At 31.6% G+C, this 24152-nt stretch overlaps 2 protein-coding genes across 2 annotated transcripts; one reads left to right on the top strand and one right to left on the bottom strand.

Annotated features, from left to right (window-relative positions):
- Positions 1–5924: 5924 nt before the first annotated feature.
- On the top strand, positions 5925–10513 carry LOC116109434 (putative receptor-like protein kinase At3g47110). Its single transcript, XM_031395645.1, has 4 exons — positions 5925–6139; positions 8176–9598; positions 9740–9871; positions 10283–10513. Exons 1-4 carry the CDS (start codon positions 5925–5927, stop codon positions 10511–10513), a joined length of 2001 nt encoding a protein of 666 aa, XP_031251505.1.
- A 2577-nt stretch (positions 10514–13090) lies between these two features.
- On the bottom strand, positions 13091–20963 carry LOC116109433 (dehydrogenase/reductase SDR family member FEY-like). Its single transcript, XM_031395644.1, is given in 10 exon segments — positions 13091–13452; positions 13455–13496; positions 13847–13919; positions 14424–14513; positions 15581–15682; positions 17021–17157; positions 18718–18835; positions 19374–19494; positions 20462–20625; positions 20627–20963. Coding segments are annotated over 10 exon segments (1266 nt in total). The 5' UTR covers positions 20684–20963.
- Positions 20964–24152: the final 3189 nt, after the last annotated feature.

The following is a 24152-nucleotide window of genomic DNA, read 5'->3' as shown; positions in this document are numbered from 1 at the left end:
TGGATTTGAAAATATCTCTTTATCACCTATAAAATATTGAAGGTTTTTGAACTTTCAAATTAGTGACGGTGAGAAGATGGTAACATGAGTTGAAATACCATATTAAATATTACAGATATAGAAATGATTAGTCTAATATATTTATTTATATGTATTTAAGAATCATAAGTCCTTTTTTTTTTTTTTTTTTTTTTTTTTTTTTTTTTTGTTTCTTAGACAAACCATATCCATTTGACTATTTCTACAAATATAAATACAATGACTTTAGAAAATTTAAAATTATTAAACACTCGCTATAATACATTAGATCAATATTTTTAACATATCATGACTATGACGACTAAAATTAACCATTATTAGGAGTAGTAACCAGTGTTCTGCAACCCGACTTGGGGTGTCACCTGGCCAAGGGGTCGGGTCCTAGGTTGATTGGTCCAATCGGTTAAACAGGCGGTCTACAGGTGATCCAACAAGTTTGAAATCTAGCAAACATACCCCTGATAAATATATCAATCCCTGCAAGTTTAAAATCCAGCAAACACACCACTGTGATATGATCGCATAGTGAGGGTTTCACTTTTCTAGGCCCAATTCTAGCTCATTCTAGTGGCCAAAATTCAATTCGACACCACCACCTGAACCACCAACCTCTATTATTGAAAACCCCTCTAACCCCAACACTTGATAGCCCCCGTTCATCGACCGTGACTCGTGTATACCGCCGCGATTAGGTTGATTTTTCCAGCCAAATTTTGTTTGGTTTTGGCGTCCAAAATTCAACTTGACATCACCACCTAAACCACCAGCCTCCTCTTTACAAAACTCCTCTAACCCTAACACTTTGTACACCCTCGTTCACCGATCGTGACTCGCGTATACCGTCACAATTGGGCTATTTTTTCCACTCAGATTCTGGTTTTCACTGACACAAAGGCGTGGGTGGCAGTCAGGTGAGGGTGGGGGCTCAATGGAAAGGGGCAAGGGCACCGAAAAATGGCCAGAAGTGGTCAGCGGTCAGGTTTGGGATGTTAAAAAGGAGAAAAATGGTAACCTGGCCCAGAGAAGGCCCCAAGTTTTGGTTCAACAGGTTAACCTGGCCAAGCCGAGCTGAGTTTTAGAATAGTGGTAGTAACAACATGTTAAATATATATTAACAATATTGATCAATGATATTATTATTAAAAACACTCATATTGAATCTGTTGGTCGTATTTCGTAATAACTAATATCATATCATTTTTTTTTTTCAAGTAACTGAGGTATCCAAACCCAAATTGAGCCTGCCTAATCCTCAGGGTCACGGAACACCCTACAAGCCCAATGGACCAAGGTAATTACACAAATGTGATAGGTACCTCTCTTGCGACTCGAATACAAGACCCCTTAGGTATAGGTAACCCTAGTGATTAAAGGGTTTGCCATCCGGCCACAAGGGGAGAGGTATATCATATCGTTTATTAGTAATATAATTTTTGGTAATAAAACTGATTAACAAACTCTGCATATATCGTATATAATTAATTGTATGATGCCTTTAAGAAATTGTACTACACAATATTTTCAGAAATTATTTAGTTAAAATGTTTATTATGATATATTTCAATAATTAAAAAAGACAATATTGATTTTATAAATTAGTTATTATATAATGTCAATAATAGTACAAATGATTTTGCATTAGAAGCCTATGAGTGAGAGTTGATAAATATTGGTTTGAATTTATGAAAATTGGTGCAAAAAAAAAAAAAAAAAAAAAAAAAAAAAAAATTGTGAGTGGATTTAGAGAATAGACTTGAAATTTTGATTCAAAATATCTTTAAACATAAATGTGAAACCTAAAACCAATGATTTTAAACTTGAAACCAGTGAAGTATGGTACTAAAACATTGGGCTTGAGTTGAGACCTTCAACATATATAACTTGTAACATAAAAAACATAAAACATAATATTTGAAAGCTATAACCACCCCTAGGTGGCCGGGTGTAGGGGTGTTCATAACTGGTTAACCGAACCAGTTTCCCCCATTTTTGAACCGAACTGGATTTTCGGTTTAGGAAAATTCCTGAACCAAAACCGAACCGGTTTTAGGGAATATAGGTTTTTTGGTTAACCGAAACTGCTGTTGGAGCATGAAAATCGGACAGATGATATCACAATTATCATTGTCAACATTAAAGACTTTTCTAATGTATGTATGATATATAATCTCCTTTGCCTACTTATTTTCTACTTGTTTTTGAGATCTTACCATAGGCTAAATCTATTACACTGATTCATTAGTAATGAAAGTGATTTCTAGGATCTACATTTTGTCAACATCCACTTTGTAGCGGACCTTTCAATGACTAAGAATTTAGATTTAGGATTTAGGGAAGAAATGAAGTGTTTAATTTAGATTTTTAGCCCAAGGCAACCCGTATGTGCATCCGCCTCCTTAACATTGATTTGCTTATGAGCGGTCTTTTTACCATTTTTTTGTATTCACATTATTATAAGTTGAAAAATAATAAGTCAAATCCAAAACATACTGCCTCAATACAACAAGTACTACACAAAAAATAGTGCGCCCAATTTTCATACAGCAAGTTAACTTATTGTTGCAGCGAACAAAAAAAACTCCCCTATTGCATCAGAGACTTGGTTGACCTATTAAGATGGGTAAGAATAAGGTTAGTGAAAGTAAAAGGTAATAAGCATAAATAACATATGATTTAAAACATTTGTCAATACCCTTGAACTTGAAGCTTGTGACAAGGTTGGCATCTAAGTTGAAGAAGGCGTTAAAGATGCTGCAAACTGAGCTGCAGAAGAGGGTGTAGTCATTGTGGGCACAAAGGTTCGCTACAAAGTGGATGTTGACAAAATGTAGATCCTAGGAATCACTTTCATTATTAATGAATCAGCGTAATAGATTTAGCCTATGGTAAGATCTCAAAAACAAGTAGAAAATAAGTAGGAAAAGGATATTATATATCATACATACATTAGAAAAGTCTTTAATGTTGACAATGATAATTGTGATATCATCTATCCAATTTTCATGCTACAACAATAGTTTATATGATTCTCCAGCAATTGAGCTATCGAGCTCAACAAACCCCTTATTCTAGTGCAATATCGTCACACTTACCAGACTAGCATTTTGCCCAATTACCGATACCATGCTCCAGTAGTTCCTCCATGTTGCTTACAATACCAGACGATGGTTCAACACCATAACCTTTATGAAAATGAAAGAACCCACACATCAGGCCTGACAAGTTTATGCGCATACTTCGCCCAAGCTAATGAACAACTCCCTTGAGTTCTGCTTTTCCCAGACACCCTTGTTTGACTTGCCTTTGTCGCTTCCTTGTGCTACTAAGCACTGTATGGTTTTGGTGGTTAGGGTTTGGTTTGTCGGCGTTTTAATGGATTTTGTAATGAAATCTCATCAATTAATGAAGATTTCAAAACACTGGAGAAGAAGGGAAAAAAAAAAAAGCGATTTCGTTGATCTATTTCATCAAACAAAAAGTGATGAAAAAAATAAGAAGCAGAAAAAGAGCGATGGAGAAGAAGAAATAGAAAATTAGCACGATGGAGAAGGAAAAAAGAAATTCATTAACTGATGTGGCCAACTTTCAAGGGCATTTCAGTCTTTTCAAGAAAGGTACCCTTTAACTGACAGAAATCACTAACCGAGAATGACAGAAAATTCCTATTTGTCATTTCCAAACTACCTGGGTATCAACTTGTCTTTACAACAAACCTTGGGTGGGTGCATGTCGTTTGCCCTTTTATTTATCTTTAACTTTTGGTTATTCGATCACATTATAAGGCATAAGTTCATATAAGTTAGTTTGCACATATAGAATTATATATTTTTAATAGTTTTCTAAATTAGATAATGATGTATTTATAAAAATCTATTCTATTTAGCATTAACTTTATTAACATCTACTTCACTTATTTGATCATATAGCACACAAAGTGCATGTAGCTTTCGAGAAATAATACAAAAATTTGATATTCTTCTATAGATAGCAAATATGCAATTTGTTATTAGTGTTCCAAAAAAACTGGTGTCAAAAATGTAATTGATAATGAAATAATTTGTAGCTCTCCATTTTAATTATTTACATAATATTTTCTGCCACATTTTAAGTCAAAATTATTCAATAGTAATAGATACATCAAAAATTTAATTGATAATGAAATAATTTGAACCTGTTCATTTGAATTATTTAAGTCAAAATTATTCAATAGTAATAGATACATCAAAAATTTAATTGATAATGAAATAATTTGAACCTGTTTATTTGAATTATTTAAGAGTAATAGATATTGATGGAGGTAGTTGTTAGCTCTAACTCTTCACTCGTTGGTCAAACACTCAACTCAATTAAACATGACCCTCTTATAAACCAGTAAGCTTGAACGTGCCTAGTCGGTGTGGGACTCCAACAATATATACCTTAAAAGTTGAAGATAGACTTAGAATATCAAGGAAAGACTTGCACTATCACGGGATCATCTTCCTTGACTTATATCTTTCTACATGGATTATGATACTTTTAGAATATTTAGACATTATTTTGTGAAATTGTTTTCAATACAATAAGTCTTAGGGGCGTTTGTTAACTTGTTTGATAATTAGTAATTGAATAACTTTGAATGAATAAGAATATATGAAATTGTGATAATATTTTTGTTTGTAATTTTTGAATATGGAACTATATGTAATAAGTATTTATTTTTACAAATTTTAAATATCTAAAAACTAATATTTTTACATTAATGACCTTATCAATCTTAAATATGACATACATTTATAATTTGTATTACAAATCATGAATTTGATAATAACGAAAATATTAACTTTGCAAATAATTAACATTATTAATTGTTTTTAGCTTGATTAAAAAATTAATTCTAAATAAATATATTAAGAGAAATATAAGAAGTTGGAAAATTTATTAAAATATAAGTACAGAATATTTAACGATACATACTCACTACGTTATTATATTACAAATGATATTTTTAATTTAAAATAAATGGATATTTTTCGATCCAATGGATCTGAGAAGGAATTTGAAGATAGTTATTTTCTTTCCCACTCTAGCAACTCCTACACTATTGGATTGTATTGAATTCACTGCTAAAAATGTGTCAAAAATTTAAATTAAAAAATACATCCCTATTAAATAATGTAATAAAGTAGTCAGTATGTTATTGTTATAAAAGGTAATATAATAATGAAAGTAAAATAAAAACGTGAATAAAATAAAAAGAGATTAGGGTTTTAAGGGGCAGTATTTTTTTTAAAGTCATTTAAGGCAAACAAATAAGTTTTTGTATTTAGTTAAAAACCAACTTTTTTTTTTTTATTAAGAAGAATATGATTTATTTTCAGTTTGAAGTGGTGAAACTAAACAACCAATAAATATCTAAATATCAAATATTCAATTTTTTTTATTTTTTTAAGTTTTTTGGACACTAAAATAAAGATGACCTTATAATTTATATTTGCATTTCTTTTTTTATTGTTTTTGCTTTCTAAACCGTAGGAAAAAAATAAAATTTTATTCCACTAAAGTTTGTATTTTGATTTCTGAAAGAAAAAAAAAATCATTAAACACAGAAAATGTTGAATTTTTTTAGACTTGGCAAACGAGCGGGCCGAGTGGGTACGGGCCAAGTAGCTACGGGTATAGGTCCACAGGTAAAAAAATTTCACGAGTAGGGAAATACATAACCCATACTCGCCTGTGCGAGTCCGGGTCAACTTGCGGGTCACTGGTTTTTAAAACTAGCCTCTCCTACTCTGATCTAGCCCTTTTTTTTCTTATCTTGTTTCTAAAAAATTTTGTTTCTTGGGAAAGAGGGTTCAGGGTTCTCAAAAGAACACCCACGTTTTTTGCCATTGGAAGCCGGGAACATGGGTGAAGCTTGGCCACCTTTGATACTACCACTGTTTCTTAATCTCCGACTGAGAGAACTAGAGAGGGAGATTTGGGAAGAATCTCTACCACGATCGGGACTCAAGATTGATTTAGAAGTGATTTTAATGGAGGAAGAAGAGGAAAGGCAAGAAGTAAAACAAACGAAGAGCTCACTTGTTTGTAGTTGTACTAGTATTGTTGTTGCAATGCTGTGAGTCCATTCTTGGATATTTTTAGTTTTTGTTTTTGGCTATTAAAAGAGAGAGACAGAGACAGAGACAGAGAGACAGAGACTTGTTTGGTTGGATTGTATGGAGAGCTGGGTTGTTACTAGAGGTGAGCAATTCCTGGTATCTTGCATTTTTCGGAGAAATCGGAATCAGAACCACACAATGCAGGTTCTTAAATTCAAGGAAGCGAAACCTAAAATGTAGGTTCCGATTCCTTTCCCAGGTACCCTATAAAAAATCAATTACCCCCTATTAGTTTAAAAAATGACAAAAATACCTTAAACTTTTACAAATACACCCCTAAAAAATTTTGATTACTCATTCATTTATGTCCAGTGTAACTCATAAATCCCCAAATCTCTAGGCAACACTTAAATTCAATCAATTCATCACATTTTACATAAAACTCCTTAATCAAAACCAAAACACAAACAATTAATTAAACAATCATACTATAAATCTATAATTTAATATTATAATATATTAAATTTCTAATCATTTAATTAAGTATTGTCTTAATGTTTATAATGGAATATTATAATTAATTAAGTAATCATACTATAAATCTGTAATGTAATATTATAATTAATTAAATTTTTAATCATTTAATTAAGTAATATACTAATATAATAAGTTACTAATGTTTATAATGTAATGTTATAAATTTATAATTAATTAAGTAATCATTTAACTATTTAATGTTACAATTAATTAAGTAATTATTTAATTATAATGTAATATTATAATTAATTAAATTTCTAATCATTGAATTAAGTATTGTATTAATGTTTATAGTAAAATGATATAACAAATTAAGTAATCATTTATTTATAACGTAATGTTATAATTAATTGAGTAATCATACTATAAATTTATAATATAATACTATAATTAATTAAATTTCTAATCATTTAATTAAGTATTGTGTTAATGTAGGAAATTATAATATAATGTCATAATTAATTAAATAATCATTTAACTATATAATGTTATAATTAATTATGTAATCAAACTATAATGTAAGTTATAATGAATTAAGTAATTATACTATAAATCAAATATTATAATTAATTAAATTTCTAATCATTTAATTAAGTATTGTACTAATGTTTATAATGAAATGTTATAATTAATTAAGTAATCATAATATAAATTTATAATGTAATATTATAATTAATTAAATTTCTAATCATTTAATTAAGTATTGTACTAATGTTTATAATGAAATGTTATAATTAATTAAGTAATAATTTGTTTATAACGTAATGTTATAATTAATTAAGTAATTATACTATAAATTTATAATGTAATGTTATAATTAATTAAATTTCTAATCATTTAATTAAGTACTATACTAATGTAATAAATAACTAATGTTTGTAATATAATGTTATAATTAATTAAGTAATCATTTAATTATATAATATTATAATTAATTATGTGATCATACTGTAATATAATGTTATAATAAATTAAGTAATCATACTATAAATCTTCTCGAAGCCGGATACGGGTAAATTTTAAACTGATAATTAATAGTGTTATCTGTATCCGCTCGTTTAAATCGGGTACCCATTTACCCGCAGATATGCGTAACACTTTGCCAGGTATAAATTTTTTAATTGAAAAATACTAATTTTATTTTTTAATATTTTACCCATTGTGAATGTGGATCAGATGACAAACGAGATATTATAAATTTATATAATAAATTTATAATCAACATAACTAGTATATAAATTTTTCTTTGTTATTTCTTCCATAGTTCAAACTTCAAACACTCTTTCTTCATTCCCAAAACCATGGAGCGTTACTTTTCCAATTCAACAAGTTTTTTGTTCCATTTCCTTCTTCTGTTTCATCTTATATGGATGATAACCTCAAACTCATCAGCCTTTCAATCTGATGAACTCGCTTTACTTGATTTCAAGCAACGAATAACTCAAGATCCTCTTCAAATAATGAGATCATGGAATACTTCTATGCATTTCTGCAATTGGACTGGTGTTACATGCAGTCCAACTGATGGAAGGGTCACAATCTTGTACTTGAAATCGCAAAAGTTGGCTGGATCGATACCATCTTCTATAGGAAACCTTACATCTCTTACTACTATCAACTTGCAAAACAATAGCTTCCATGGTGAAGTTCCTCAAGAAATAGGCCGTTTAAAGCAGCTGCAAACTCTCAACTTCACATTCAATTACTTTGGTGGGAGTATTCCAACGAATTTATCTCGTTGTACAAATCTTAGAGTGCTTGAATTTGGTTACAACGAGTTTATTGGGCAGATTCCGGACCAGCTTAGTTCATTGTCGAAACTGGTATATCTGGGACTTGGAGCTAACAATCTTACAGGAAGAATTCCAGCTTGGCTTGGCAATATTTCTTCTCTTCTCATTATGTTCCTTTCGCGAAATAATTTACAAGGGAGCATACCCAAGGAACTAGGTTTGATATCAGGCTTGAGACTTTTTCAACTTTTTTCGAATAATCTGTCTGGTACCATCCCTACTTCAATTTATAATCTCTCTTCTATATACTATTTCGCTGTTGCTCAAAACCAGCTGCATGGGCAGCTACCCTCAGATGTTGGTCTCACTCTCGCTAATCTTGAAATATTTTATGGTGGTCTTAACTATTTTACAGGAAGTATTCCTGAATCATTGTCAAATGCTTCTAATCTTTCCGTCATTGATTTTTATGGAAACAGCCTCACTGGGAATATTCCAGAAAGCTTTGGAAGCTTGAAAGGTCTAATTAGACTTAATTTTAACTATAATAGACTTGGAAAGGGGGAAATTGATGAATTGAATTTTTTATCTGCCCTGGCTAATTGTACTAGTCTTAAAGTGTTGGGTCTTTGTTGTAATGGTTTTGGTGGAGAGTTGCCTAGTTCCATAGGAAACCTTTCAACTCAATTGCAAACTTTAGATGTTGGGATGAATCTTATTCATGGGAATATCCCTCCTGGGATTGGAAACCTAGTTAACCTGGCTGCCTTAACATTTAATGAAAACTACTTGAGTGGTAGTGTTCCAGCTGAAGCTATTGGGAGGCTCCAGAATGTAGAGGTATTGTCTTTAGATTCCAACAAGTTTTCTGGATTAATACCATCCTCTCTTGGTAACTTTACTAAATTAATTCAGCTTCTTTTGAACAGTAATGAATTTGAGGGAAACATACCTGCAAGTCTTGGAAGGTGTCAAAAATTGCAAGAATTGGATTTAGATAATAATAGTCTAAATGGCACCATACCCAAAGAAGTTTTCGGTCTTTCTTCCATTTCAATTTATCTGGGATTGTCTAATAATTTTTTGACTGGTTCACTACCACTTGAAGTGGGTAACTTGAAAAATCTTGGAGAGTTGGATGTATCCAAGAACAAATTATCAGGTGAAATTCCTAGTAGCCTTGGTAGTTTTGTGCAAGTTTGGAACGTCTGTATTGGGAAGTAACATGTTGGAGGGACTATTCCTGAATCTTTGAAAAGTTTAAGAGGTTTAGAGGAATTGGATCTTTCTTGGAACAATTTATCTGGCCAAATTCCTGAATTTTTCGGCCAATTTTTGTTTCTCAAGTATCTCAATCTTTCGTATAATAAGCTTGAAGGTGAAGTACCCAAGGAAGGGATATTTGCAAATGCAAGTGCCAATATTTCACTTATTGGAAATGAAAAGCTTTGTGGCGGTGTTCCAGAACTACTTTTAAATGTATGCTCAACAAAAGCTTCTAAAAAGCATATTAATAAAGAGTAGTAATCTCAATAATTATTGGTGTTACAGTTGCAACTCTGCTAGTGATTTCTTTTGTTTTATATTACAAAAGAAATCTTCACGGACAAGTTCCACTACATCTTCGATCGAAAGCCAATTATGTTGTCTTACTCTGACATTTTAAAATCAACTGATAACTTTTCCAATGAAAATTTGCTCGGTGTGGTGTTGTGGTTCTGTCTACAAAGGTACTCTTTCGGTGATGGAAAAATTGTTGCAATTAAGGTGTTAAAAGTTCAACATCAAAGAGCCTTGAAAAGTTTCATTGATGAATGCAATGCTTTGAAAAGCATACGACATCGTAACATCCTCAAGATATAACTGTTTGCTCAAGTGTTGATTATGAAGGTAACGACTTTAAAAGTCTTGTTTTTGAGTTCATGTCTAATGGAAGTTTGGACAACTGGCTACTCCGCGTTCCAACGAGCAACCTGTTGGAATCAAGAACTTGACCTTATGCAGAGACTAAATGTGGCAATTGATGTTGCCTTTGCTTTTGATTATCTCCATCACCATTGTGAGACTCCAATTGTGCATTGTGACCTCAAGCACAGCAACGTGCTACTTGATGAGATATGACAGCCCATGTTGGCGACTTGGATTGTCGAAGTTCCTTTTGAATCATCAAATATGCCTTGCAAAGTCAAATAACATCAGTTGCTCTAAGAGGTTCTTTGGCTACACCTCCAGGTATTAATTTTTTTTTTTTTCTCAAAAGTATATTTGAATTTTAGTTCTTGATTATCATTTTTATTTAAGAAATTCTTGGGGTCTTAACCTTCGCTTAATTAAATACAACATTTCTCAATCTAATTATTATCATAAATTTACGCATTTTTCTCACTATTTATATTTTATTATACTCTGAAAATACACGTGTAATACAGTATAAGTAGTTTTTATGAATAGTGTCATTTCATTTTCTAATCTTATTCATTGATTCAATTTTTCCCTTTAAAAGTCCAAGAACTCTATAAAATTTCTCATTTTAATTATTATTATAAATTATTCTTCATGAATAATTGCAACATCTAAAATTGATTTCTTTGGCCATAATAACTTATTATTATTTAAATCTTTCAAAATTGAAAACATGTCAAAAACATTTATAACAATCAATAATTAAATTACATAAAGTATATCACAATTACAATTTTAATTAAAAAATTTATTAATTTTCTAACTGTTATATCTCTCCACCACTAGATTAAATATTGACTATGCTTATTTGTATATTCATGTTCTGTTCCATCAATAATTCAAGATTATACAGACCATTAAGAAGTACGAAATTGTACACAAAACAGAGCTTTATATTAATATTGGAAAATGCTATAACTTGCTAATTCAATTACCATTTTTTTTTTCTTTTGCTCTTTATATTTAGATTCTTAGTAATAAATACTTAAACTCATTTCTTTTTTACATTTAACTGCTCTTAATTTGTAAATTTCTTAGATTTAATTCTATTTTTTGTTAAAAAAAAAAAGGTTCAAGTTCTTGAAATGTTGAACACATAAGATAATATATAATTATTTTGTCATTTTATATTATTCAATAATAGTAAACAATGTAAATTTTTTTTGCTTGAAATTTAATTTTAAGTACAATTTCTTTATATATATTGACATGTGTTGACTTCAATCAACATTGTAGAATACATGGATGGTCATGTTTCAGGCTCGGAGACATATACGTTATGGTATATTGTTGTTGGAGATGTTTACAGGTAAAAGAACCTACAGATGAAATGTTTAAAGATGACTTGAACATTTAACTTTGATTCAGGCTTTTCCAAACCATGTTATGGACATTGTTGACCCATCACTACTCTTTGAAGAAGAAATGAAGATGATGGAGTTGAAGAAACCATGATGAGAAACTTGAAACTCAAAGGAATAATAAAAGAAAATGGAAGAATTCCTGGTTCTAGTGCTGAGGATGGACTCGTGTTCACAACATCTCCAAGAGAGCGAATGACAATGAAGATGTAGTCAACATCTGAAAGCTATCAGAGACTCATTTCTAAGTCTAAGGAGGAGATGAATGATTACAATTCTCTTCATCCAAACATGTTGCATTGTTCTTGGATTGTGTTTTGAAGTGGGTGATTTAATTTGCTCTGTTTTATAGATGTGTAATACTTTGTATTTTCATATGCTTGTTTCTATTGCTTTATAATGCTCTGTGTTTTCATGTTCAAACTTCATTGCTTCGTTTTTTTCTTTTTTAATTTCTGTTATCCATAATATTTGACGTGTGTATTTGAAACTCTTTTTTTAAATAAATACAAAATTCTATGATACTTCAAATATACTAATTAAGAAACTAAGAACACAATTATAAAAGTGTAATTAATACATTTGAAATAAAAATAGCCTTCTTGTTGTGAAATCAATTGATAAATAGGAATAAATTGTTTGGAAAAACTACATCGACGCATATTAAAACCCAAAATTTTACAATTAGCGCTATCTTCTCTTGTTCTTCAATAAAAATTAAATAAAGAAAAAACAAAAAAACAAATTAAGCCACTCATCAGTCAATCTCTTTCTAAATATTATATTGTAAATAGTATTTTAAAAATAATTTTATATATTATTAAGACTTAGAAGATAATGAATTGAACTAAATAAAACCACTTTTTTAATACCCGAGCCAGGTAATACCCACCCTGCATACACCAAGTCTGGGCCGATTCTAGGCGGGCCTAAAAACATCCTCTGACAGATTTTCCAGTCATCAATTATCAACGGCCCCGAAGACTAATTGACCAATTTTATTATAATATTTTATATAATTAATTACACAGCTTACCATTAAAAAAATACATAATTCAAATACACATTGAAGTGGAAAAGGGTTACCTAAAACATTATGCAATTGACTCTGAAGTCAATAAAGCATTAACAAGAATAGAAGCTAAACTTTGTCAAAGAAAACAAATGTTCGAGTCTTATCATGATACACTGATTCATAAATGAGTAGAGCAATGCATCAAATCCAACATTGCATTCTCTAAATTTATAACACACAAAATATTGAAACTATTATAAGTATGAGTATCATTAGCCACTATGGTCATAACATAACTCCCCAACTCTTTTCAGAGATCTATATCACATGAGAAACGTATGCCAACTTGACTCATCATAGTCATTGGTTAAGATAAAGTTTGTATGATAAAGAATGGATTGCTCTATTAATTCCAATAATGTACCCACTTGGAACGAAGACCTGGAACGGGTTGATTTGAAACTTAGGATGAGCATTTTGTGTTGGTCTTTTAGTGGGAAGAGCAGCTTCCTGTTGAGTCCCATACTTGCATTTGACTTCTTCACCTTCTATCAGCTTCTCAACAGCATCGGACGGCAGGCCAATCATCTCTAATGTCTTCTCCCACACTTTATAAGAAGTTTCAACGTTGTGTGCTTCCTCGGAAGGATTTGTTGGACGGCAATCTTGAGATATGAATGCGCAAACAGGCCAATCATCCGCTCTCAACAAGTCACAGTACTTGGAATCTGAGGATCAGTGGCTGAAAAAAGTGTGCTCCTCGAACCTACATTTATTGAAAATCATACCAAATTTAGCTTGTACTTCCTTTCACATATTTTTTCTACTTAAAGAAATAATAAACCACTCTTCCACCACAATTTAGCTGGCTAGTTTTCTTGTAAATTTTATAGATAAGGGTTTCCCGACGATCGACAAGATCAGTATTGAAAGGGCACAGAAAAGAGAAGAAGAATATGCTCATCTAGTTAATGCAATTGCTAGAATAGATTTGAAGCTGAGAAAGATGTCAAAAGGCATTGATGTCTGATGAAAAAATAATGCTTGAGAAAAGTTGTTTCATTACTCATGCAACTAAGAAAACAAGAAGTGGCACTAGCATTTGAAAAGACTCACCTTCTTGCGGACTAAAGATGAAATATGGTATAAGATGATAAGCAGCTTGCACAATTTTGGAAAGATCCCTTGCCTGCATTTGATTAAAGACAGAACCAAAAGATTAAAATAGATCATCTAGTTTCAAAATATTTCTACTGGAAATCTGAGTCTAAATAAATCACTAATTAGATCTCATCATTGCTGAAATTAAATGTGGTTACATTAACATTTAATATTCAGATGATATTTTAAATTCGAACTTTGAGCTCTATGCTAGAAGCTGCACAATATTTATAACAGGAATGTAAGATGTCCAGAGAATTACAAGAGTTTAACTTAAAATGTCAATTGAAAAGTTCTGCATGCCACAATCTTAAAGGAAAACTCATATTGCACAGTTTTTTCTTCTGTCAAAAGGATATTATATCATTTTATCGTCCTACAACTTCTCCAAAGCAGTAATTGAACAAGTCTCCTGATTATGAGATGAATTATAGTTCATGTTGAGAACATACGTGTGAGAACATGCTTTCATGTCAACATCCCTTGTCAAGATAAGAAGGCAACAGGCAACTGGAAGGCAACAAGAACTTACAACATTCGTGTGGACAATTCCAGGAGACACACATAATACATTTATGCCAGATTCAGCAGGCGTCGCTTTTGAAGGAGATACTAAAAATATCTGCAAAGAATCTGAAGTCTGTCAGAGGCTATTCCTTCCAAACAATGCAGAAAATAAGTAATACAAGATATGAAATTTGTTGTTTTTCTAGGTGATTGGAAAGCCATTCAGGACCTTCTACATCCTAATTGATTAAATCAGACTACAGCAGATGTCAAGAAAAAAAAATGGAAAAGCAGAGAGCATAAACTAGATAAACAAAATACAAACTATTACAGCAACCTTAGCGTCTAGAACTTAAATGGACAAGCTTCTAATAGTTGCTAAAAACATGTGCACACCATTGGAGAAATTATAATATTATTCAAAATTCACTGCCGTCAAGTTTCAGTTACTGACATTTATTTAAGTTAGGGAGTCCAAAACAAATCTTTGTTCAAATGCTATAAACAAGAATAATCAGACTCATGTGAATTATGCTGTTTTTGGAATGTGAAAAAAAGGCCTAAGCCCTTAGAAAGTTTCTGATTCTAGCTATTTCATGGTCAGCTAGAGGTGAAAAAAATAAAAGGTTATTTGAAGACAGTAGATGGGAATAAATCAGTATTAATAAGACAGAAAAAGCTCTTAGCATCACTATGGGTTTTGTTTCAAAAGACTTTCAAGATTTTTGGTTTCTCTTAATTCAATTTCTATTGGCAAGTGGTTTTCAGCTGAATCTGGCACTATTTGTTTCAAAAGACTTTCAAGATATTTTGTCTTTGTAAAGCTACAGACCCTCCTAATAGATGGACTTGTTTTCTGTGGTGGACACTGGTGGACAGCTTATCTCCTTCAAGTTATTAATAATCTCTTTGTTTCCTATCCAAAAATAAATGTATGATTACTCAATGACTAAGTACAATATAATAATAATGACTTTAACATTATCATGTAATCATTAAATAAGCTGAATTATTTAGTAAATTATGTACAGACATTTAACAGAAAACAAGCTGTGATATTTTCTCCGATCATCCCAATAAAGTTGCCAGATATGCCAAATACATGAAATAAAATGTAAAAGCAACACTAATTTCCAGGTATTCAAATTTGTGAAAGTATTAAATATTGATTTCTAACCGCACCTGTGCTAGCTTGCTGCTTGTGTATCCCAATAAGCTTGTAAATTTTCTCTTCCCAGAAACAACATTCATGTCTTCTGGGTCAACAAAGCCAACATAATGCATCTACAACAAAAAGAGGGGACAGTATTTTCAGACATACACGATAACAGTCAGATGATTAAAGTATGAGCTGGATACCCGCGATATGGTTAATCAACTACTACTGCATTATTTACATTACATAGAGAAATTCATTCTCTCTTTTTCCAGATGCCAATAACAATGAGAACTAATGAGAAGCTCAACCTATGTACAAGTAGAAAAGGGAAACCATGATCAAGGAAAGAAAAAGAGATAAGGGAACATTAGAAAACTAGCTTAAAATCCATTGCAAAAAAGAAAGAAAAGGTGAAAACCAGGAACCAATCAAATGATCATCCACACAGAAGGCAATCTTTTGTAATGTGAAGATCCACACTCTTACTTCAACTCTTATTACAGTATATAATTTATGTTCTTGTTATATCCAATCTTATTAGAAAAGATCCAAAATGTACAAAAGGAGGAGCATCCATCACAGGAAGATACAAGAGAGCACAAACAATAAGAATTGAAAAGTAAAGCTCTAAAATCTAACATATAAACAAATTATAGAACAGCAGTGCAATAAAATCGAAAAACAAAAAATAAAAAGGTTGCTTAGACTACCAGACATCATAGAAAAAATAGGATTCTCTAAAACCTCAAAAGCTTTACAATTCTTTTCAATGTCCCCATTGTGATGTATCCAAAAATAAAAAGAAAAAGAAAAAGAAAGAAAGATAGAAGAAAGAAAAGGCACATTTTCTCTTTTGGTGGTTGGGGTGGTGGAGGGCGGGAGGAGATAAGAACAGAAACAAAAAAAAGGACATCTCACTATACACTCAAACAAATAAACCTAGAGAGTGGCCATAACTACACAATCCCATCCCACTTACTTTCCTACTTCTCTCAGAGGCAATAACTCTGCCAATGATTAAAGATAAGCGGAAGAAGAGCCCTGTCCACATAAGATTTGAGGCTCAGTCCTAGTTGCCAAGCAAAAGGGCACTATTTGAAAAAATGGTTGATACATGCTGACTGTTTTTTGCAAAATAATCCACCGATCAGGAGATAAGCACACCCTTAATATTCTTCTTTGAATCATATCAATGGCATGCCAAAATTTCTTGCCCCCAATTTACAAGTTTTCATACAGCAACTAAATCAAATACTAAGTCTAAGTCTGCCCCTCCAGATATCATCATTTCATGGTCATGTCCCCAGCTCAATATTTTTTTTTAATTTTAAATGTTATTCCCAATATTACTAAAGCTTGATAGATATAATGGACAAATAGGAATATAACATTTTTTTCTTTTCTTTTCTTTTGTTTAATAATAATAAACACAATACGAAGAAAATGTCAATTATGTAACTTACAACAGAATTCACATTAACTATTCGACTTGGAGAGCCTCTAATAAGGGATGGCAAAAGCATAACTGAAAGCAGCGCTGGAGCCAGATGATTCACTTGCATGTGTTCTTCATGCCCATCTTTTGAAACTTTTTGTGGTTCTGGACACAGCAAAGTCAAAGCAAACAGTAAATGATACTAAATGTTGTATATAAACACAATTGGAAGTTAAAAACATCTTGTTATTGCAATAGCTTATATGGTTTCCAAAAAAATAAAAATCCATCCAGTAGGATAACACCTAACACCTAAATTGTTCGTAATACCTAGAAAGCTTGCAAAACAACAACATTTTACAACAGCAGAGATTGTGAGGAAAAGATAGTACCACTATTATGAAGAAATTGGAAAAATAATAATAAATAGACAATAAGTCTGCACTGAAGAGAGGGGAAAATATTCTGATGATATAAGGATAAAAGGGAATATGTAGATAATGGTCATTATCATATAATCAAGTTAAATTCCGGCTACAAGAAACAATACTAGGCAAGGGTGAGAGAGAAATAGTCAAACTTTATTAAGATCAGGATATTATTTTAGGGCCAAAACTTCTTTATAAGTGGGGAAGCTTCTATTTTCATTTTTAAATATTAAATAAAAACAAGTTAAAGTGCTCAATTTCATTTTACATGAAATTTCTCCAATAAAAACCGTAAAAGTAGATCATTCATGGCATCACAGCCTAAATGATTAAAAGAATAAAAGAAGTAACACAGATAACATGTAAAATTACATCAACAGAAAAATATTTATTCGTCCATGTAAATTATAACAAGAAGAAAATTGAAGCTTCAATATGTTTTAGGAATCAAAAGCAAACTTTTGATTTAAGATCAACATGAACTAAATGACTCAACACATAGATGGCCAGGCATTTGGTAGACAATCAAACTGAGTTAGAAGTATTTGATAATATCGTCAAGAAAGGAAGAAAGATAGAAATTTGTTATTCAAAACACACCTAGACAAACTTTTGAAGTGTAAATCAGAGCGAGAAACATATGGAATGCCAAAGAATGCAGTCCAAAAGAATAAAATGCCCATATCAAAGCAGAGTATGTAACCGACCTTCTATGCCCCAAAATTCTCTTTCATTCTGATGAATAAACAAAGGATAGGAAAAAAACTATTGTAGTCAGCAAGTTTAATTTTTAAAAGGAAAGGAAAAACTAATCAATCCAATTTAAAAGTTCATGATATGCATCTCCAAGACTTTTAACACAACAATAATATCAATCAAGCTTATAGTACTCCAAATTTCATCTATGCTAAATTTTTCAACCAATCTTCTAATGCAACTATCACATCATTGTATCATTTATTCACAACATCATAGTTTGACTACTAAAGTAAAGATTTTATAAATGAAACAACACATTACACTTTTAGTTCTTGGCAGTCAAATAACATATTTTAGATAAATAATACATTTTCATAAGACAAGCACAACCTAAGATGTTTTGACATTAAAGATACCGCTTAACCTCCAAATAAAAGCATGCCAAAAGCGAACTTATTACTACACTATGAATAATAATGATAGAAGAGCAAACCAGAAAGTCTATAACACAATATAATAAAAACCCATATAGCATCAAGATGGGAAACATCAAGAAGGAAGTAGAGTTACACCTATTGAATGACTGAGAAACACAAACCTCCAATGGAAAAAATTCCAGCATTATTGATAAGAACATGCAAAGGTCCTAAACGTGCATTCCATGCATCAGCAAATCTCACAACAGAGTCCAAGGAGAGTAGATCAAGCTCCATCACCTTGAGGAGACATATATCATGTCAACTATCTTTAAATGAAATGTTAAAATGAATGACAATGTAATACCTAGAAAAGAATATATTCAACAGCCAGCATCATGGACACAAATCTACAAACCATCTATTTGTCCTTAAGGGTGCATTTAAAAGTCACAAGCAATTTGTGTCTATATGTAACGGTTTGCTCAAACAAACAAACTGTCTTTTGGATCAACTGCACGGCGTCTTGGATAAATACTTGAAATGTGATTTTTCTAATAAGCATTTTTTTATCTGTGTCAAGTGCTTTTAAGCAATATTTTGATAAATATTTCTTCAAAAAGGGGTTCTAGGTGCTTTTATCAAAACAACTTTTACTCTAGACCACTTCCACAAAAGCACTCCCAAAATGCATCTCTAGGATGGTCAAAAAACGAACCAAAAAAGAAAAACATAGGAATGCCTTCGGGTGCTATGTTTCAACTAAAGACACTTGTAGAAAAAAATTAACAAATTTGGCATAGAAATAAAGCCACAATCATTATAATTTAGGAGATACCTCAATATTGAGAGGGAGGCCTCTTCCAGTCCATTCCTCCTGCCATTTCTGGATCAACTCCTGAGCTGCCTTCACATTCCTCACTGCCATAACAACATGAGCCCCTGATTCCGCCAATTGCCTGTTGATTAAGAGTACACAAGCCCATTACTAATTTAAGCAAAAATAGTAAAACTTCATATACCTCTCTAAAATCTTTAAAATCAACATAAAAACCCCTAAAATCTTCAAATACTCCCCCCACTTTTCAGAAAACTTCATTAAACATCCCTAGGTTTGCTCTGATAACAAACCATTAGTTACTCAGTCTAGCAAATACTAACAGAAAACATCATTGATAAAATCATTAATATCATCAGAAACATCCTCCAAAATCCTCAAATACTCCTTCCATTTTCACAAAATTTCATAAATTTCATTAATCTCCCTTAATGTTTTCTCTATTTTAAAACCATCTCATTTCCAACATTAGCCGAAACTTCTTTCAAATCCTAATAATGGCGAAAAAACTTGAACTCCAATCACAAATTATCCAAACTAAACATGTCAAAATGTATTTACTTGAAATTCAAGAATCTAAATAAAATTTACCAGAAAATCCTCATATACCTCCTCAATTCTTACAAAACTTCAAAAAATTTCATAAAACTCCCCTGAATATTACTCAACTACAAACCATCTCACTTACAAAAAGGTAGAAAATAGAAACCTCCTTAAATTTTGTAACGGGTACAAAACATAAAACTTCAAATATTTAAAGTATAATCGTAATTTACCCAAAAAATAAATTATAACAAAACGAGTAAATAAAATAAACAAGGTTATACCGGACGATTTCTCGGCCAGTGTAACCTTTTTTAACCCAAAAATCCTCAAATAGCTCCTCAATTAACACAAAATGTCATAAATTTCACTGACCTCCACTGAATTTTACTCAACTACAAACCGTCTCAATTACAAAATAGGTAGAAAATTACACCCTCCTATAGAATTTAAAAGTTTTACAGTATAAGCCAAATTTACCCAAAAAAAAAAAAAAAAAGAAAAAAAGAAACTCTAAAAAAAAAGAATAAAAACAAAGGTTATACCGGGCGATTTCTCGGCCAATACCGCTGGTGGATCCGGTGACAATGCAAGTGAGATCATTAACAGGAGGCAAAGGCAAGGGGTTCTGCAAATGACTGGCCAAGATTCTTTGAAAGAGCATCTCGTGAATCACGTAGCACCATCCTCTAAGCCATTCCATCCACCCCCAACGCCTCCTTCTTCTTCTTGTTCAAAGAAGAAGAAGAAGAAGACGCCGTTTCCATCTCACCTCTCTGTTGGGACTTCACTTAACCAATCACAATCTGGTCTCAGTAACAAACGCACTCTAAAGGGCAGCCACCGTCTGCTGCCTCACACTCCGTTAAAGCCAGCCGTCGCCACGTCAGCCCTCAGAGTTCCTCAGTTTCTTTCTCTTCTTCGAATCTCGCCCATGTGGGTTGATTCTTGGGTTTTGAAAGTTGATTCGAGTGACGGAAGTTTTTGTTCATGTGGTTTCTTTTTCTTTTTCTATTTTTGTTGGGGGGTTTTGTCTTATCTGATAGTTGTTTTTTGGTTTTCTTTTTTTAAATTTAATTTTACTGTTTCTAATTTTAATCTGATTTTATGGGTTCAAAAGATAATATTGTCGTGTAGTGTTTACTGTTTACATATAATATATATTATATAATACCATGAATACAAAATTTGTATAAAAAACTTTTATATAAAATTATAGGCAATGCTATATGCATACCGATCATTTGTACTAATCCAAGTACTAACATTAAAAATTTGAAATAAAAAATTTAAATTTTTAATGTTAATACTTGGATTAGCACAAAATAATTAGTGCACATAGTATTATTGAAAATGATAATATAAATAAATATATATATATATAATTAAATAACAAGTTAAAAATAATGTCCAATCATTTTATTAGAATATTTTGCATCAAAACAGTGCGTGTAAATCAATAAATATTAATTATCACTAGATGGCCTGACACTAAATGGGTAAAACAATCAACATGAGTTTCTCAATTCGAGTCTCTTATGTATTAATAAGAGTAGTCACTAAGAAGATTTGTCTGGTCATTCACTTAGTAGGATTAGTTGAAATGCACTTAAACTAGTCCAATTAAAAAAAAAATTAATAAATATTATATTGTTATATACTGTATATTGCATTGCAATTTGCAAAGCATTCGGGTGAGTGTAAAATAGCACTTGCACTAAAAAAACAACAATATATCATATACAGTGTCTTGGAGCTTGGAAACATGACCATCACGTACCCAACAATTTGTAAAATTGGTCACTAGGATATCAACATTGAAACTAAGTGCAATAAATCATAGGGGTGGAGCGCCCAAACATTAAAATAAGGTTATTTAGATAAACGAATGTAATTATTTTTTAAAATTTTTATTAAGAGTCTCAGTAGGAGAAATGGTATTCTTGAACTAATTCAAGAATGATTTTAAAAAGAATTAATACCTAGAAAACGAGCTGACATTATTTGATTTTGGAAGTTGTTATCAGATGCCTCGAAAAGGAACTTTACCAATCCGAAGTTACCAGCATCAACATGCGTTGTCATATCATCACCAAGATTGAAGATAAGGTGGAACCTTTCCTTGAAGATTTCATCATGTAATATAAAACAAAAGAACTTGATGGAAGAATAACTTCTACTTTGTAGCTAGGATGCTTTTTTTAGTGGAGTAATATTACATCCATAATTTAATCTCACAATTTTTAACATGGTAGTTCATTATTGATCAGTTAGTAAAATAGGTCCTACCGACTTGTATGAGTCCTGCCTGTTATTTTTGTGAGTTAACTAATGATGAGCCGTCACGTCGAGGGTTGTGAACCTAACATTACTCTTTCTAGAGCATGCTGGTAAAAGTAGTTGTGAGATACCCCTACAAAGCTTATCATTTTTTACAAGTGAAATATTGGCTCTTGGGCTTGCAAATATCCTTCTTTGGGTACTTCACCATCACATTTTATTTTTTTAATGACTGAGGGTGTCTGGGTCAGCTTGCACGAACCTCAACTATTTTCTCGAGACCCTGGAACTATCGACCAGATAAAAGCTCCAATGACTATCCCTATTAGCAGCCGAGGAGATTCGAATTCAGGAGACCATATAAACTTAGATCCTCCTTTGCTTTTTTAGCATCAGGCCACATAGTAGTGGTTAACCATCACATTTATCACATTAAATAGTGAGATACTTGAGAGATAAAAATTTGCTAAAATTTTAAGAATAAGACCAGGCAAATAGTTTTGAGAAAGATCTATTTTGTCTAAACCTCTTAAACTTTCCAAAGATTGAGGAATTGTCCCTTCAAATACAACTCTCCAAACTAGTACAACTATCAAGGCTTCTAGGAATTTCTCAGAATAATTTGTTATTCAACATATCCAACTCAAGAAGATTTTTCAAGTTACCCACTTCAATTGGTAGTGAATCAGTTAAAAGATTATTAGACAAGTCCAAATAAATTGAAAGGGAAGAAAGACCGATAACTTCTTTGGGTATGGAACCATTCAGATTATTACTAGATAAATTTGGTACTTGCAATTTTTGGCAATCTCCAAGACTTGGAGGAATGCCTCCCTCAAATTTATATCTCCCATAAAAAGCTTTGTTAATGTAGTCAGATTACCAATGGAGAAGGAAATTTGAACCTGAAAACTTGTTGGCATTCAAATGCAATCCTTCAGGATTCTAGAGCCTCCCAATAACTTCAGGAATACTACCAGCTAAGAAGTTTTCTTCCAATCTTAAATGGGTTAAGTTAACAAGGTTTCCAATCTTAGTGTAAGAAGTTTCAACTCGATGCAAGAACAGTCCGGCTGAAACCATTTTTATCTGTTGTGCCTAAAAAGTCACACCGATGTCAGCTCTAGCTAAAAGACAAAATGTATTAGCTGTCAAACCCAAACCGCCTCAAAAATATTGTATAACAGTTGTCCCACCTTTATCAAAATAAAGGATTCGGATGAATGAGAACTCTCCATGTGTCAAGGCAACTTGCAAAAGCACTCATTACATTGACCTCAAAAGTATAAATGGGCACATATATCTCTTCATGAAAGGAGAGGTTGGGCAGATGAGAGCTTGGCATAGATTTGAGCTTCATTATTTTTCGCTATAAACAAAGCTTTTCTCCATCTTTGTATGCCTTAGACCATCTCCAACCCATTGCACCAATTTGGTGCAAAATTGCACCAAATTGGTGCAAAATTTGGTGCAAAACACTATTCCATCTCCAACCCACAACACCAAATATTATGAATGATGTAGTCAACATCTGAAAGCTATCAGAGACTCATTTCTAAGTTAAGGAGGAGATGAATGTGATTACAATTCTTCTTCATCAAACATGTTGCATTGGTCTTGATTGCTTGTTTTGAAGTTGGTGTGATTTAATTTGCTCTGTTTTATAGATGTGTAATACTTTGTATTTTCATTATGCTCTGTGTCTATTGCTTTATAATGCTCTGTGTTTTCAGTTCAAACTCATTGCTTTCGTTTTTTCTTTTTAATTGTTATCCATAATATTTGACCTGTGTGTATTTGAAACTCTTTTTTTTAAATAAATACAAAATTTCTATGATACTTCAAATATACTATTAATGAAACTAAGAACACAATTATAAAAGTGTAATTAATACATTTGAAATTAAAAATAGCCTTCTTGTTGTGAAATAATTGATAAATAGGAATAAATTGTTT

This window comes from Pistacia vera, unplaced genomic scaffold (assembly GCF_008641045.1).
Source record: "Pistacia vera cultivar Batoury unplaced genomic scaffold, PisVer_v2 Contig58, whole genome shotgun sequence".
Taxonomy (NCBI): Eukaryota; Viridiplantae; Streptophyta; class Magnoliopsida; order Sapindales; family Anacardiaceae; genus Pistacia; species Pistacia vera.
Note: the sequence above shows the minus strand (reverse complement) of the source record. Positions and strands in the feature narration are given on the sequence as shown.

Bases quoted from the DNA above. Each gene is read 5' to 3' on its own strand.
- LOC116109434 (XM_031395645.1), top strand. From the start codon at position 5,925: ATGGGTGAAGCTTGGCCACCTTTGATACTACCACTGTTTCTTAATCTC. The intron at 6,140-8,175 runs GTGAGTCCATTC...TGTTACATGCAG, and splicing joins AGTATTGTTGTTGCAATGCT to TCCAACTGATGGAAGGGTCA. The intron at 9,872-10,282 runs GTATGCTCAACA...TTGATTATGAAG, and splicing joins TTCCAGAACTACTTTTAAAT to GTAACGACTTTAAAAGTCTT.